The 17,081-nt window shown below is 37.2% G+C and overlaps 1 protein-coding gene across 1 annotated transcript in view; it reads left to right on the top strand.

Annotated features, from left to right (window-relative positions):
* The window catches only part of LOC120543415 (protein diaphanous homolog 1-like), a 239,491-nt gene that overhangs the window by 95,880 nt on the left and 126,530 nt on the right, over positions 1-17,081 (top strand). Inside the window, 5 exon segments of the mRNA XM_039776517.1 lie at positions 2,946-3,125; positions 8,014-8,224; positions 8,227-8,609; positions 10,930-11,044; positions 11,397-11,405. Of these exon segments, the coding sequence (XP_039632451.1) occupies positions 2,946-3,125; positions 8,014-8,224; positions 8,227-8,609; positions 10,930-11,044; positions 11,397-11,405 (898 nt within the window).

The raw sequence follows: 17,081 nt of genomic DNA, 5'->3' as shown, positions 1-17,081 counted from the left end.
GTCAGAGACATTCACACCAGTGGCCTGCTGGAGGTCATTTTGTAGGGCTCTGGCAGTGCTCATCCTGTTCCTCCTTGCCCAAAGGAGCAGATACTGGTCCTGCTGATGGGTTATGGACCTTCTATGGCCCTCTCCAGCTCTCCTAGAGTAACTGCTTGTCTCCTAGAATCTCCTCCATGCCCTTGAGACTGTGCAGGGAGACACAGCAAACCTTCTGGCAATGACACATATTGATGTGCCATCCTGGAGAAGTTGGACTACCTGTGCAACCTCTGTAGGGTCCAGGTATCGCCTCATGCTACCAGTAGTGACACTGACTGTAGCCAAATGCAAAACTAGTGAAGAAACAGTCAGAAAAGATGAGGAGGGAAAATGTCAGTGGCCTCCACCTGTTAAACCATTCCTGTTTTGGGGTCATCTCATTGTTGCCCCTCTAGTGCATCTGTTGTTAATTTCATTAACACCACAGCAGCTGAAACTGATTAACAACCCCTCTGCTACTTAACTGACCAGATTAATATCCCATAAGTTTCATTGACTTTATGCTATACTCTGATTAAAAAGTGTTCCTTTAATTCTTTTGAGCAGTATATATATATATATATATATATATATATATATATATATATATATATATATATATATATATATATATATATATATATATATATATATATATATATATTCTAATCTAAACTTTTCATGTAGGGAATGAGTTGGTGTGTATTAAAATCCATATTGCACTAATGTCTTATTTGCTGAAATTAGGCAAAAACATTAATTTATTAATAACAGGATATTCACATGGTTATATCTTTAAAAGCAATTGGCTTTTAATTGGCAGCATTAGCATTTCTTACGATAAAAGAAGTCAAATCATTTTTAATCTTCTATTATGATGTTTTATTGTGTTGTTTTTTCCTCACTCCTGTACAGATGCCATGCATTGACCAGTCTTTTCAATTTGCAAACTGTCTAGTCTATTCAGTGGCTTTAAAATATTCACTGTGTTTCACAGTTTATTGTGTTACACACTATTAAATTGTTTACTGATATTTTTTCCCCACTAATGGGAAATAAGTATAAAAAAACACTGCAATGTCAAAATGAAAATCAATATTTAATGTTTCTAAATACGTTTTAAACTGAAAGTCAGAAAAGTCTGATTATTCACTTCACTTGCTGTTAAAAGAATGTAACACACTCCAGAGAAACAAGTTGTCTTAGGAAGACTGATTGGATAAAGAAGCTACACATTGCTGCTATATCAAGAATATTGACAAACCCTTCCTAGTCTCACTTGCTATATTACATCTTTCACTTTTATCCAGATGTTTAGCATCACTGGAAAACTAGTCATTCTCAAACAGCAGATATACAGTATAAATCCTGTCTCTTTTCAACAGTAATTATTATAAGGATTGTAGAGACTGAGATAGATAGACAGATTGATTGATTGATTGATTGATTGATTGATTAGCACTTTATACACACAAACACACTTTGGTCTGAACATATACTGGAATGACTAAAAAGGAAAAAAAAAATAAAAAACAAAGAAAACGTCTGACTTGGCAGACTCAGTCACAATGAGGCATTGTACAGGCATGTTGCTGTTGGTATAAAGGAGCTCCAGGAGTGTTTCTTGAAGCACACTTTTGCTAAATAATTTGTTGGCTCAAAGTACATGGTGATAGTGTGTCAGTGAGAGGACGTAGAGCATTGTTCATAATGGCACTCATTTTTGTTTTAATTCTCGCCCTTGCTGTGACCTCCAGGGTGCATCACATAACTGGGCCTGCCCTTTTAATTAGCTTGTTAGTTTGGTGTGCCTCTCTTGAAGTGTTGTTACCAGCATATCACAGCACAGCGTAGAAGATTTCACTAGACTCAAAGAGTTGTAGAACATGTGAATGATGTCACTTCCATATTCAAGGAATGCTGTCTCTTAAGGAAGAAAAGCATGCTTTGCCCTTTCTTACATAGATCCTCTGAGTTCCGAGACCAGTCCAACCTGTCACTGATGTGGACTCTCAAGTACTTCTAGGAGTGCACCACCTCAGCATCCAACCCCCTGAATAATGACCGAACATTTACATCAGTGCTGTACTGCCGCACTTGTTTGACTGGAAGCATTATCATACAGTGAAGTTAGAGATGTACATTAATTATATTACTACAAACAACTATTCATTTCTTAGTAAAGAGATTTGGTAAAAAAAAAAAAAAAAGTGAATAATTTTCTTTAAAGACCTTATTAAACAGTTTAAAATAGTCAATATAGACGTAGGTCTGAATATTCAAAACAAAGTTAATTTGCTGATTAGTGTACTTCCAATGTACTTAAAATTATTACAGCATTTATGGCAAAACACCATGTGTTTATATAGCTCCTTCCAAAAAAAGTTTAATTCAAGGTGCTTTATAATGAGTAGTAATTGGAAATGAAGAAAATGGTGATCAAATAAACTAATTATCCTAAGGGTTATATGCTCTGTGGGGCAGAAGCCTCTGGGGTTCTGCAACCAAACGCCTGCCCAAGCCCCGCTGGACATTCTATTGTATGCCTAGCATACAAACAATAGTAAATGAGCGAGTCAGCATGTACAGAGGTTATCAAGGACAGGGCCTCAGTATTCTTCTTCCTTCAGTCTCAGGCAATTTTGTCTATTATGCTTTATGATTCTGTTCTTCTTTCTTCCAGTTCTACAGTGCACACACTGTTTTATACATTCTAAAAACTTTAAAGCTCAAGTCATAAATGTGCTAAGTTATGGATATCCTTGACAGCTACAGTATTCTTGATCTTGAAAAAAAAAAACAAAATGTTGTAGTATTTTATTTAACTTTGAAGCTAAAAATAAATAACTGCAAGTAAGGTTTAGAGGTGGAGGGCTATACTAGTAATAGTTTATTGATTGCCCTTTCTCTCACTCCTTTTTTAGCTTGATGCAGAGCTGACAGCACGACATGAGCTTCAGGTGGAGCTGAAGAAAAAGGAGAGTGATTTTGAGCATAAAGAGAAAGAACTGACTTCTTCAAATGAAAACTTTATTTCACAATTAAATACCACAGAAGCAGAACTCACAAAGCTGCAGGCTGAGAACAAGAAGCTTATAGAAGAGGTTTGTCCAGTTGTTATGCCTTTTTTACCTAAAGGGCCATGACTTAGAAGTCCTTTTTATGATGTTCTTAAAGGAGTAAGTGTCACTGATACTTGTTTCCAATGGCCATATTAATGGATCTTTACTATTACTATTTTCAAGTCCATCTGGCATGCATTTGTTATTTGTATTTTTTTCCATAATTTGAGTTTTTCCAAAAGAAATGAATCTACAAGCACAATAAAAAATGTAACCTTCAAAAGAGTGTTGAAGCAGGAATGTTTGTAACCCAGTAATAAAACTGTAAGTTAGGTAATACAATGCTACCCTCTTTTTTGGATTTGTTTAGGTCTGTTTTTTTAATGTGTGGCTGTTTTTGCATTCCAAGTAAACATTAAAATGGAATCCAACTTTTTAAAATGGATTCCTTCAAAAATATAGAAATGCTCTCTAGAGAATGTATATACATTTTTTATTCCCACACAATTTGTTGATAGCGACAAACTTGCTTTAAATAACCTAATCTGTATATCAATGGTTAATTTACCTACTGAAAAGTCAGCTGTCTAAGAAAGGCGGGTTGTCCTTATAACCTATTGTGTTTTACAAACCTCTAAGTTCTTTTTTAGTCTTCTTACTCATTCTCTGAATGTATATTACACAAAGAAATGTTAAATTAGGCTACTATTTTTGGAACTTTTTTGGTAACTTATTGTAATAACTTCTAATAATAACAAAGACGAATGTGAAAATAATATCTCTCAAATCCTGTTAACCAAGAGACAACCTAAAGGACTGAATAGCCACCAATCTTTTGTAAATATTATTATGTCCTTCTGCAATAAGCACTTTACTTGTGTGTTAATTAATAGCATTGACAGTTTAACAACTTATTTGAATTTATTAGTGTCTGCTAATAGTTGTAATGATTTAAAAAATATAATTTAACAAATGAAAGCTTTACAATTTAAAAAGGTTATAGCCTTATTAAAGTGTGCCTTTCTTGCATTCGCTTTCACTTTAATGTTGCTTTTTATAGTTTACATTAAAAAAAATCACATTTCAGTTGTGACAATTGGAAAGGTGGCTTCAACATCTAACACTAATGAACTCAGTTGTGTTGCCAACAGGCTATTAATATCAATGAGCTTAATGTTTTACTGTTTACCAATATAAAAATATTGTTTAAAAATATAAACAAAAACACTGTAAAGTCTGTAAAAATTTGTGCAGAAAGATGTTTTTTTTTTTGATTCCATTTTTTTTCAATCAGACTTTCCCCTTACCCAGGCTTCAGAGTGCTAATGTTGAATCCTATGATGAAGCACATTCTGGACACATCTTTCTTTGTCTAGTATTTATGAAGGCTGCAAGTCTTCACAAGGGTCTCTTGGGAAAAACAGATTTAGAACTTGCCACTGAAAATAAAACTTAGTCAGCCTGTCTGTCTTTAGCTCTACAATCCATTAAATTATATGCTTTTCAAAACAAGGAAAAGCCTCAGCTTTTCTTCCACAAAGTGATATATTGAAACAATGACCGTAACATCATTGTACTTGAAAAAAGTCCAATATTGAAATGAAACAATGTTTATGATAATGTCCAACTTCTTATTATGTTTACATTATTGAGATGATGAGAATAAATATAAATTAGACATCAATAAGATTTCAACAGCTTAGACACATTAACATTTTAATAAAATTGTTTGTATTGTTTCAACTCCTTGGGAGAGAAGCAAAATGCTTTTTTGGTGAATAGTTAATAAAGAGTAAGAAGTATATTAGGAAGTGGCAGTTTGGACTGACATTAAATATAAAAAACAGACATGTTTTTAGTAAAAAGTGTAAGTTTGTGTAATACTTACTTTACATCAGCACCAGTAACATTTAGAGTAAATTAAATTATTTTGTTATTCTTCTTCTTCTTCGGCTGGTCCCATTAGGGGTTGCCACAGAGGATCATCTTTTTCCATATCTTACTGACCTCTGCATCTTGCTCTGTTACACCCACCGCCTTCATGTCCATTCACCACATCCATAAACCTTCTCTTAGACCTTCCTCTTTTCCTCTTGCCTGACAGCTCTGTCCTTCGCATCCTTTTCCCAACATATTCAGCATCTCTCTTCTTCAAACCAAACCAACGCAATCTCACCTTTCTGCCTTTGTCTCCAAACCGTCTAACCTGAGCTGAACCTCTAATGTACGCATTTCTAATCCTTTCTATCCTTGTCACACCAAATGCAAATCTTAACATCTTTAACTTTGCCACCTCCAGCTCTGTCTCCTGTTTTTTGATCAGTGCCACTGTCTCCAACCCATATAATCTAGCTAATCTCATTACCATCCTCTAGACTTTCCCTTTCATTCTTGCTGATACCCGTCTGTCACAAATTACTCCTGACACTCTTCTCCACCCATTCCACCCTCACTGCACTCTCTTTATTTAGCTCTTTTCCACAATTTTCGTTACTCTGTACTGTTGATCCTAAGTATTTAAACTCTTCTCCCTTCATCTTCACTATTCCACTGACCTCCATCTCATTTACACACATATATCCTGTCTTGTTCCTACTGACCTTTATTCCACTCCTCTCTAGAGCATGCAATATCTCCCATGTCTCCTCAACCTTCTCCCTACTGTCGCTACAGATTACAATGTCATCAGCAAACAGCATGGACCACTGGGACTCCTGTCTAATCTCGGCTGTCAACCTGTCCATCACCACTGCAAATCAGAAAGGGCTCAGAGCCGATCCCTGATTTAATCCTACCTCCACGCTGAATGCATCTGTCACTTCTACCACAGACTTCACCACTGTCACAATACCTCATACATATCCTGTACAACTTTTTCATACTTCTCTGCGACTCCCGACTTCCTTATACAATACCACAGCTCCTCTCCTGGTACCCTGTCATATGCTTTCTCCAGGTCCACAAAGATGCAATTCAGCTCATTCTGGTCTTTTCTATACTTCTCCATCAATGCCCTCAAAGCAAACATGTCATCTGTGGTGCTCTTTCCTGGCATGAAACCATACTGCTGCTCACTAATCATCACCTCCCCTCTTAATCTAGCTTCAACTACTCTTTCCCATAATTTCATGCTGTGGTTTATCAATTTTATCCCCCTGTAGTTACTACAGCTCTGCACATCCCCCTTATTCTTAAAAATCGGTACCAGTACACTTCCTCTTCACTCCTCAGGCATCCTCTCACTTTCCAAGATTCCGTTAAAAAATCTGGTTAAAAACTCCACTGCCATCTCTCCTAAACATGCTTCCACAGATATGTTATCTGGACCAACTTCCTTTCTATTCTTCATCCTCTTCATAGCTGTCCTTACTTCCCCCTTGCTAATCCGTTGCACTTCCTAATTTACTATCGCCACATCATCCAACCTTCTCTCTCTCTCTCAGTCTCTTCATTCATCAGTCTCTAAAAGTACTATTTCCATCTGCTCAACACTCTCTCCTTGCTTGTGTGTACGTTTGCATCTTTATCCTTCCTCACCCTAACCTGCTGCACATCTTTCCCAGCTCAGTCCCTCTGTCTTGCCAATTGGTACAGGTGCTTTTCTCCCTCCTTATTGTCCAACCTCTCATACAACTCATCATACACCTTTTCTTTGGCCTTCACCACCTATCTCTTCACTTTACGCCTTATCTCCTTGTACTCTTGTTTATTTTCTGCATCCCTCTGACTACCCCACTTCTTCGCCAACCTCTTCCTCTGTATACTCTCCAGTACTTCCCCATTCCACCATCAGGTTTACTTTTCCTCCTTCCAAATGTCACGCCAAGCACCCTTCTTGCTGTCACCCTTACTACATCTGCTGTAGTTTCTCAACTGTCTGCTAACTCTTCCCTGCCACTCAGTGCCTGTCTTACCTCCTCCCTAAACTCAACCTTGCAGTCTTTCTTTTTCAACTTCCACCATTTGATCCTTGGCTCTGCCCTTACTCTCCTCCGCCTCTTGATCTCCAATGTTATCCTACAGCCCACCATCCTATGCTGCCTTACTACACTTTCCCCTGCCACCACTTTGCAGTCTTCAGTCTCCTTTAGATTCACCTTCCTGCATAGGATGTAATCTACCTGTGTGCATTTTTCTCCATTCTTGTACGTCACCCTATATATCTCCCTCTTCTTAAAATACATATTCACCACAGCCATGTCCATCATTTTCGCAAAATCCACTATCATCTGACCTTCTTCATGCCTCTCCTTGACTCTACACCTACCCATCACCTCCTCATCCCCTCTGTTCCCTTCACCAACATGTCCATTGAAATACGCTCCAATCGCCACTTTGTGTCCCCTTGGGTACACTGTCTATCACTTCATCCAACTCACCCCAGAAATCTGCTTTCTCATCCATCGGACACCCAACTTGCAGGGTATATGCATTAACAACATTCATCCTCACACCTTCAGTTTCTACTCATCACTCTGACACTCATTTCACCTCCAAAACACTTTTGACATGCTGTTCCTTTAGAATAACCTCTACCTCATTCTCCTCGAATCCACACCATGATAGAACAATTTGACTCCACCTCCGATCCACCTGACCTTACTCCCCTTCCATTTAGTCTATATCATCATTCCTTCTCTTCATCACATCAGCTAACTCTCTCCCCTTACCAGTCATACTGCCAACATTCAAAGTTCCTACCATCAGTTCCACTCTCTTTACCTTCCTCCTCTCCTCCTGTCTCTGGACACATCTACCCCTTCTTTTCTTTCTTTGGTCAACGGTAGCCCAATTTCCTCCAGCACCCTGTTGGCTAACAGTACTGGTGGTGGCCGTTATTAACCTGGGCTTCAACCAATCTAGTATGGAAATCTGTATTTTTGTCCACATATTTTGTTACTAATGTGAGATATTTATTTATTTGTTTTAGGTGGACGTACTTTCTAAACAACTGCAGGATGAGAAAAACAAGGTTGCCTCTCAACCTCATCAACCTAAGACCAGTCCTCCTCCTCCTCCTCCTCCTCCACCACCACCACTCCCTGGACAAGTTGGAATTCCAAGCTTCCCACCAATTGCAGTTCCTGCTAATGCCCCCCCTTCAACTCTGCCGTGCCCTCCACCACCACCACCCCCACCACCCCTCTTCCTGGTATGAGTGGCCATCCTCCGCCTCCACCACCACCACCACCACCCCTACCTGGAAGTGGTAGTGGATTTCCTCCACCACCCCCACCACCACCACCACCTCCTCTACCTGGCGGTCCTGGAATGCCACCCCCTCCACCACCTTTACCTGGTAATTTTGGAATACCACCCCCTCCACCTTTATTTGGTTTAGGTTTACCCCCACCTCCGCCACTTCCTGGAGGACCAGGAATTCCACCCCCCCCACCTGGTGTTCCTGGAATACCACCACCACCCCCTGGTGTATGGGGTTTCTCTGTTCCCACGCTTCCATTTGGACTTGTACCCAAAAAGAATTATAAACCTGAAATACAGCTGAAAAGGGCCAACTGGACAAAGGTATGAGTAATGAACAGTGGTGAATATGGTACTTCTAGTGTTGTTCCTTTACATTTGGTTACATTTGTGTTTTATACTTTTTAAATTATAGTCATACTTTGTTTCTGTAGTTTGTCCATTCAAAGCATTTTAAACTAAACATGTAAAACATATAAGATGTTAATCTTTTTTCAGTTTTTAAAAGATTATACGTACATCTATGTATGCCGTGATTACTATTTTTGCATTCTGCCATGTACGTGCATCAAGTAAGTGCCTACTTTATATCAGCTGTAGCAGCATAAACTAGAATTTATATGGAATACATGAACTGCTAATATACCCATTTCTTACTTTTTCTTTACTCATAATTTTGACTAAAATTAATTGTTTTCCATAGCATTGTTGTAATTCAAAGATCACGTTCACCTCTACCACCCTTGAATCACTATTTTCTGGTCAGAATGTATTTATTTAAAATTTTATCTTTCACAGAGAATGCCTTTGTATTGTGATGAAAAACATATCAAAATTGAAAACCTTAAGTAACCTTAACACACCTTAACCTTAGCACACTTGGTTATGAAATACTAATAGTTTACTCATCCCTTTTTTGGCAGCCAATAACATGCTGCCTGATAGAACTAGTGCTGTATAAAAGATTAATAGCTATGGCTATTAATAACTTTGGCAAGTTCATCTGAAATTGGGCCTCCTTTTTTTTTGCCTTCTATCATTTTTCCATTCTGTAGTGGTACATATAACATGAGATACTAGGCAAATTAACTTCACTTCTGTATGTGAAGTCCAAAACATGTGCATTCCTTATTCCTCGTCTCTGTATTGTATGCACTGTATTCCTGGCTGAGCATTCATTGTTTGTTAGCACTCATTCACACAGAGCCTAGCATATGACTAAAGATCAGACCTATTTGATTTTGTTGGAGCGATTATTTGGAGCCATTAATTTGACTGGACGTATGTCACATTATACATCTGATTTAACAGGAGCGTGCTTCTGACTACCCTCAGCTCTCAAAAATTATGTACATGAAAGCTAAGACCTGAAAATCACTAGATTAGTCGCATAATGTGACATGGTCTTAAGCAGCACAATGGAAAAACACTTTGTCAATGCAGTGTTCATGAGATTATGGGGGTTATAAAGAATTAACCATGCAATTCTGTGTAAAACTCTGTAAAATCTTATCCAAACAGTTACAAACATGCTTCAAAAAGTATTCAGAAATGAAAACATTTCACGTTAGTTTTTTTTTTTTTTCCGTTTATTGAATGTGAACTCTGAAGATACAGTATGCTGTTCATCGTCCAACTCAGCCATAACGTGCTTGCTTGCTAGGCTGCAATAGTTAAAACATCAAGACTGACTGTAGCCTTTTTGCCTAAAGCTACAGTTTAATAGCTTCTCTTGAGTTCATGAACATTATACGTTTCCTTTTTTCATTTAGCTCTTTCATTTTCTGAGTGGTGAAAGGCCTTTGACGAGAGTGTCACAGATCTGTTTTTTAATAATCCCATTTCTTTTAACTGTGCAAGTGAAAGATAATTAGATTGTAGCTAGAAAGGACGGCATTCTTTTGTAATTTAAATTAACATTTTTTTCCCTGCTGCACACTTTTTTTCTGTTCTCTGTACTGGGGCACAAATTAATGAAAGGTTGGTATCCATGGCAGTCTGTTCTGTGAAAAGGAAAAAAAAAGAAAGGAAAAATCCTTAATAGAGCCACTTTTTTAAATTAAAAGTATATCTAGGTGAAAATCATTAATCCAACCTATTTTTGTTCTGTTTCAATACATTTTTTTAATGAAAAAAAAAAAAACAGAAAACAGCATGACCCTTTATTGAAGCTCATATTGGTAAACCCTAGGTAGGTCCAAGAGTTCCATATGTATCTAAATAAAATATTAATGTAGCCTGGTAATATTTAGATAATAAATTCTTAATTTTTCAGCAGCAGATGGTACAGCTTGTAATCTTAACATATTCTTTTAGAATATAAAAGTATTTAATTTTTTAAATGCAGTTGCTATAGTACTACCTAGCAGTTACATTGAAACAAATGTGTTCAAGCATTAAAGAGATTAGCAGATCACATCAGTGATAGAAAATTGCTTTTCTTGCAACTGTGATATGAACATACAAATCTGAAAACTATAAAATGTAGTTACAGATATCTCAGGAAGACTACAAAGATACAAATACAAATCAAATATGTACTAATTCATTTAAAATAGCTTGATCGTATTTTGATTGGGTAATTGTGTTAGTCAACATAATTTGGATATTCCCTGGATGAACAATTTTCTTATCTTGATTTTAGTTTGGCCCTGAGGATCTGTCTGAGAAAAGTTTTTGGACAAATGTGAAGGAAGATAAATTCGAAAGCAATGAACTATTTGCTAAACTTACCCTGGCTTTCTCCTCTCAGATCAAGAGTAAGTGGACTTGCATTGTTTTGTTGGAAAATGGGAGGCCCTGAAAGCTTGCTAGGTTCTTCATAGGATTACAGTATGTTTTTCATTGTTTAATTGCCATAAACATTTTTTATGTTTAAGCATGATCTTCATGGTTATTTTATGTCATTATACTTTTTTTTTCTTTATCTTGATGTACATTATTTAATTCTTAAGGCTGTCTGTTACAATCAAATAATCCTCTACTATCCAAAAATAATTTACAATGGAAAAGGTTAGGCTTGAACTAGCTGTTTTCTAGTTTTATTGTTATTTTTTAACTCTTGAATTTTCTTTTCTTTTTTTTCCCTTGTTTTGTTTTAATTGTTTTTAGGTTCCAAAGGTAAGAATATTTGAATACTTACTTGATTGCAAGTTTATGAAGTACTATATTTGCAGTTATAGCCACATATTTATTACAGTGTTTTGACTTAAACCCCATTCTAACTAGTACACTAATACTGTAAAGCCCTCTGAAAATGTGAATGGGCTCTTCTAGGTAAAGAGTTTCAAATGATTTTGTGTTGCCTCGTTTTTGGGCACATAAACCATGCCATGTGCATTCTGTTACTCTTTCATATTCTTTCTTTTTTCAGTATCTGTCTATTGAAGTGTTTTAGTAGTGCCTTGAATGACAGGTTAAAGAGTGCATACTTGGCACATTCTACACTGAAATCAAGATGGTTAAAATCAGAATTTTATAATATATTCTAAAATATTTACCTACTGCCTACAATCTGTTTGGATTTCTAGCACAGCTGATAGAAGAAAGAAAATTACACTCTTCTATAACTTTTATTAGACAAAGGTCTTCTGTTTTTTTTTTTTTTTTGTAGTACCCTTTAATAATTAAAAGTTTAATTCTGAATCACCTAGACATTTCACAGCTGACTGAATGATAGAGTCTGAACACTTAAGATTTCAGGAAAAATAAGTTTTTAAGTGTCAAATATACCACTAAGAAAGGAGCATACACATAGATTTTACTGTATAGAAAACATAATATGCTTTGGTCAATTTGTGTTAGTATATGTTTTCAGAGAAAAGGCAAATGACACCTTGTATTGGCTAACTAAAAGGATTACAATATGCAAGCTTTCAAGGCAACTCGGGCCCCTTCTTCAGGCAAGATGTAATGTTTTCAGAAAGCAATACTCTTGTCTCCTTTCCATTCTGTTTTATACCTAACTTCATTGATTCTGTACTCTAGACAGTTGAATGGTCCTTAAATGAAGCTTCAAGAAATATCCAAGAATTACTTGTTATGTTCTGTCAGGCTATTAGTTCAGCTCGTAATTGCTTTGCACACTTGATGTAACCATTAGGTAAATGCTTTAACTGGAGAGAATATTATTAAACTAATGCCATAAAACATTCAGTTAGTAAATATGTTTACATTATGGGATGGTTTGTACTTGCATTTTTTGCAGCAAATGAGAATGACATCTCTAAAAAGTAGTGTGAATGTGCACTCACCTAAAGGATTATTAGGAACACCATACTAATACGGTGTTTGACCCCTTTCGCCTTCAGAACTGCCTTAATTCTATGTGGCATTGATTCAACAAGGTGCTGAAAGCATTCTTTAGAAATGTTGGCCCATGTTGATAGGATAGCATCTTGCAGTTGATGGAGATTTGTGGGATGCACATCCAGGGCACGAAGCTCCCGTTCCACCACATCCCAAAGATGCTCTATTGGGTTGAGATCTGGTGACTGTGGGGGCCATTTTAGTACAGTGAACTCATTGTCATGTTCAAGAAACCAATTTGAAATGATTCGAGCTTTGTGACATGGTGCATTATCCTGCTGGAAGTAGCCGTCAGAGGATGGGTACATGGTGGTCATGAAGGGATAGACATGGTCAGAAACAATGCTCAAGTAGCCCGTGGCATTTAAACGATGCCCAATTGGCACTAAAAGGCCTAAAGTGTGCCAAGAAAACATCCCCCACACCATTACACCTCCACCAGCAGCCTACACAGTGGTAACAAGGCATGATGGATCCATGTTCTCATTCTGTTTACTCCAAATTCTGACTACCATTTGAATGTCTCAACAGAAATCGAGACTCATCAGACCAGGCAACATTTTTCCAGTCTTCAACTGTCCAATTTTGGTGAGCTCGTGCAAATTGTAGACACTTTTTCCTATTTGTAGTGGAGATGAGTGGTACCCGGTGGGGTCTTCTGCTGTTGTAGCCCATCCGCCTCAAGGTTGTGCATGTTGTGGCTTCACAAATGCTTTGCTGCATACCTCGTTTGTAACGAGTGGTTATTTCAGTCAAAGGTGCTCTTCTATCAGCTTGAATTAGTCGGCCCATTCTCCTCTGACCTCTAGCATCAACAAGGCATTTTCGCCCACAGGACTGCCGCATACTGGATGTTTTTCCCTTTTCACACCATTCTTTGTAAACCCTAGAAATGGTTGTGCGTGAAAATCCCAGTAACTGAGCAGATTGTGAAATACTCAGACTGGCCTGTCTGGCACCAACAACCATGCCACGCTCAGAATTGCTTAAATCACCTTTCTTTGCCATTCTGACATTCAGTTTGGAGTTCAGGAGATTGTCTTGACCAGGACCACACCCCTAAATGCATTGAAGCAACTGCCATGTGATTGGTTGATTAGATAATTGCATTAATGAGAAATTGAACAGGTGTTCCTAATAATCCTTTAGGTGAGTGTATACATGTGTAACGGAAGGGGTATGTTTGTATATACATATTTATGGAGTAGCATAATTTGTCCTGGATTATTATTATTCTGTATCATGTAGTTATTCTGATTCTTTATTTATGTGCTTTAGGTTCTTTATTTACTGTTATTAACTTTGATATGTGTGCATGTAATTGTTTTAAGATTTTGTACTTCACTTTTATCTTCTTATAGTTGTGTTTAAGGACTGCGTTCATCCACTGTGAAGAGCAATGTGCAAGAATCAATATGTTTGTTTGTTTTTTTATTCCATAGTGGATTTAATAGCCATTAGACTTTTACAGATTGCTTCTATAAGTTGCTTAAGTGTAATTTTACTGATATATACTGGGTATTGTACTATAAATTATTCTTCTTTCTTAAGGAGTATGTCTGATAGTGCTTATGCCAAAAAGTAATTAAGATAAAGTTGTAAATCCATGATTTAATCAAAACTAGTTAGGCTTCCAAATATGGTTAAGTAACTAAAAATTAATGACAGACCCCAATATTTTGGGTTATACGTGTTAAATATTACTTCCCCTTTAAACTTCAAGCAGCAAACCTCGCAAATGATGAATAGTACCGTGCAGGTTATTGCCATTTGGGTGCTGTTCAGCTGATTCAGCTCATTTCTACACCCATCATACAATGAACCACCCTAATTAGGACCTGAGTGCAGCCATGCAACTGGTGACACCTCTGCATCACACTGGAACAGTGCAAGTTTTTTTTGTTGTTTTTAATACAGTGGCTGGAGTACCAATCCTGTCACCAACTTCCAAGTTTTCCCTGGTTGCAGATTAACAACATACCCAGTACGGAGCAATTACAGGTTAAGGACCTTGCTCAAGTGCCTAACGGAGTAGAGGGACTTCTGGCATTTACAGGAGTCAAACTGGCAAACTTCTGATTGCCGGTGCAGATCCCAGCCCTAGCCTTCAGTATATATGAAACATAAATAAATTACACTTGGGTCCCATCCACAAGATATCTGATTATGTACATACAGATATTACAAAATCCAAAAATATCCAAAAACCAAAATACTTCTGGTCCCAGGCATTTCATATTAGGGATACTAAACCTGTACTATCATTAATACTATGTGTATGCACATATTTATGACTAAAGTGAGGATTATTCCACTCTCAAATATTTAAATATTGATTATTGCCATGCAATGGCATACTGTTGTTGTTGCTGCAGTTTGTAAGAGGTAGATGTTAGTCATGTCACCATAATCCAATACAAAATAATGACATCAAAATGCTAATAAAGGGGCAAAGAAAAAAGTTTAACATGAACTTAATTCTTGTCTTGTTTTTAATTTAGTCATTGCAATTTGAGCTTTATCTTTAGTATGAATCCTTGTTATCAACAGAAAGCTGCTTGTTCGAGTACAGATATTGTTTGAGTGACAATAACAAATGTTGCACTGTATTCATAAGGCTGCTGAAAACCAAGATTTGTATAACTGGTAACAGTGAAGCTGCAGAATCAGCAGGATAACAGTCTGTCTTTCTGACTGCCTGTCTGCTTGTCCATCTGTCCTCAATACAACTCGGGTCACAGTGGTTCAATTTTATTAAAATTTAGCACGTTTATTCTTCAAGGAAATTAATCAGGAAGGTTCTATTTTCACTGAGATATTTCAAACACGTGCTGTGTAAAGTTTTGAAATTTCAAAATCTCCCTTTGGAAAACATTGGCAAATGTTCAGACTCCTCTGTTTTAACAGAAAAATATTCTGGGCCAATTCACTTACACATTGTAATACTGCTTCAAATTTACTTTGAGAGAGGTCAATTCAATGTTTGTATTTTGCATGTTTTCATCTTTTACTCGGTCAACATCTACACATGATGACCAAATGAGCCCACATACTGTATAACTTATGGATAGCACCTCTGGTTTACCAGCTCAGTTCTCCTGTCTCTTAATGTAAGTTAATAGTAAAAGTTTGGGAAAAAAAAGCTATATTCTGCATCTAAAGAAGATGTTTCCAGTCAAATACAGTACTATTCAGAAGCTTTAGGCACCTTCAATAGTTCATAAAAGTATATGACTTTGGTGGTTATTTTATGTCATCTGAATTAGTGCATCAAAAAATAAGAAAGCAATACAATGAATATTTAAATGTCCTTAAAGAAAGAAACTAATTTACTTATAGACCACTTTCCAGTTAAAAAAAGAGATATCTTTAGGCATGTAGCCCAATACTTGGTCAGTATGTTAGTGATCAATGACGTCATGTGTAGGCTGAACCAAACTGAGTAAACGAAACAGAACCTGTTCTGAAGAGGGAATTTAAAGTGGTCAGTGGAAAAATGTGGCACTTTAACCTGCAAATCTTACACCATGGCAAAGTGAGCATAGCGACAGAACACAAGGAGGTAGTCCTGCATCAAGGTCACTTCCAAACAGAAATTTTGCAATAGACAGGTATGTCCAGATGTGCTTTTGAAGATCTGCATTAGTAGAACAAACAGGCAAGGTTGAGGACCACGAACATCATGGTCAGCCATGGAAACTGACTTCAGCGAATAATAGAAACAGGAAACTTACCTCTTTTCACAAGTGAAGATTTGCAGCACCCCTATCGGCTCAGAACTGGTAGAAACCACTGGGGCCCTGGTACAACCTTCTGTCCTTCATGGAAGAGTTTTTACCGAAAAAAGGCATTCCTCTGTCGATTTAACACCAAACAACTCACCTGTGCATGATAATATAACTACCGGGGTGCCGAAAAATAGCAGTAGGTTATCTGTACTGATGAGTCAAAATGAAAAGCATTTTGTCTGGTGAAGGCTAGAGATCACTACATGGAAGAATGTCCACAAACAGAGAAGCATGGTGGAGGTTTTCTGCAGGTTTAATGCTGCATTTCTACAGTTGGAGTAGATGATTTGATTAAGACAGATACAGTCACTTTGCTATTTATCGTGCAGTACCATCAGGAAGTAGTCTAATATGCCCCAGTTTCATTGTAAAGCAAGACAAGAGCCCCAGACACATGACCAAAATCATAAAAAACTATTTGCAGAGAAAAGAGGAGCAGATAATCCTGCATCATATGGTATGGCACCAACAGGGCCTTGATCTCAGCATCATCGAGCAAGCCTGGAATTACCCAGAGAAATAGCCAAAATCTGCAATGCATGTGTGTCAAGTTTTCCAATAGGTTTGGAACAGCCAACCATGTGAGCACCTTCACAAACTTCATGCAAAAACTTAAGAGAGACAAGGTGGTTAAACCAAATAATGCTTTTTCTGTTTACTGCATTTTCTAGAAAGTACATTAATTAGTAAAAACTGTTCA

This window comes from Polypterus senegalus, chromosome 13 (genome assembly GCF_016835505.1).
Source record: "Polypterus senegalus isolate Bchr_013 chromosome 13, ASM1683550v1, whole genome shotgun sequence".
Taxonomy (NCBI): domain Eukaryota; kingdom Metazoa; phylum Chordata; class Cladistia; order Polypteriformes; family Polypteridae; genus Polypterus; species Polypterus senegalus.
The sequence above is the reverse complement of the archived record's forward strand: the minus strand, read 5'-3'. Positions and strand labels throughout refer to the sequence as shown.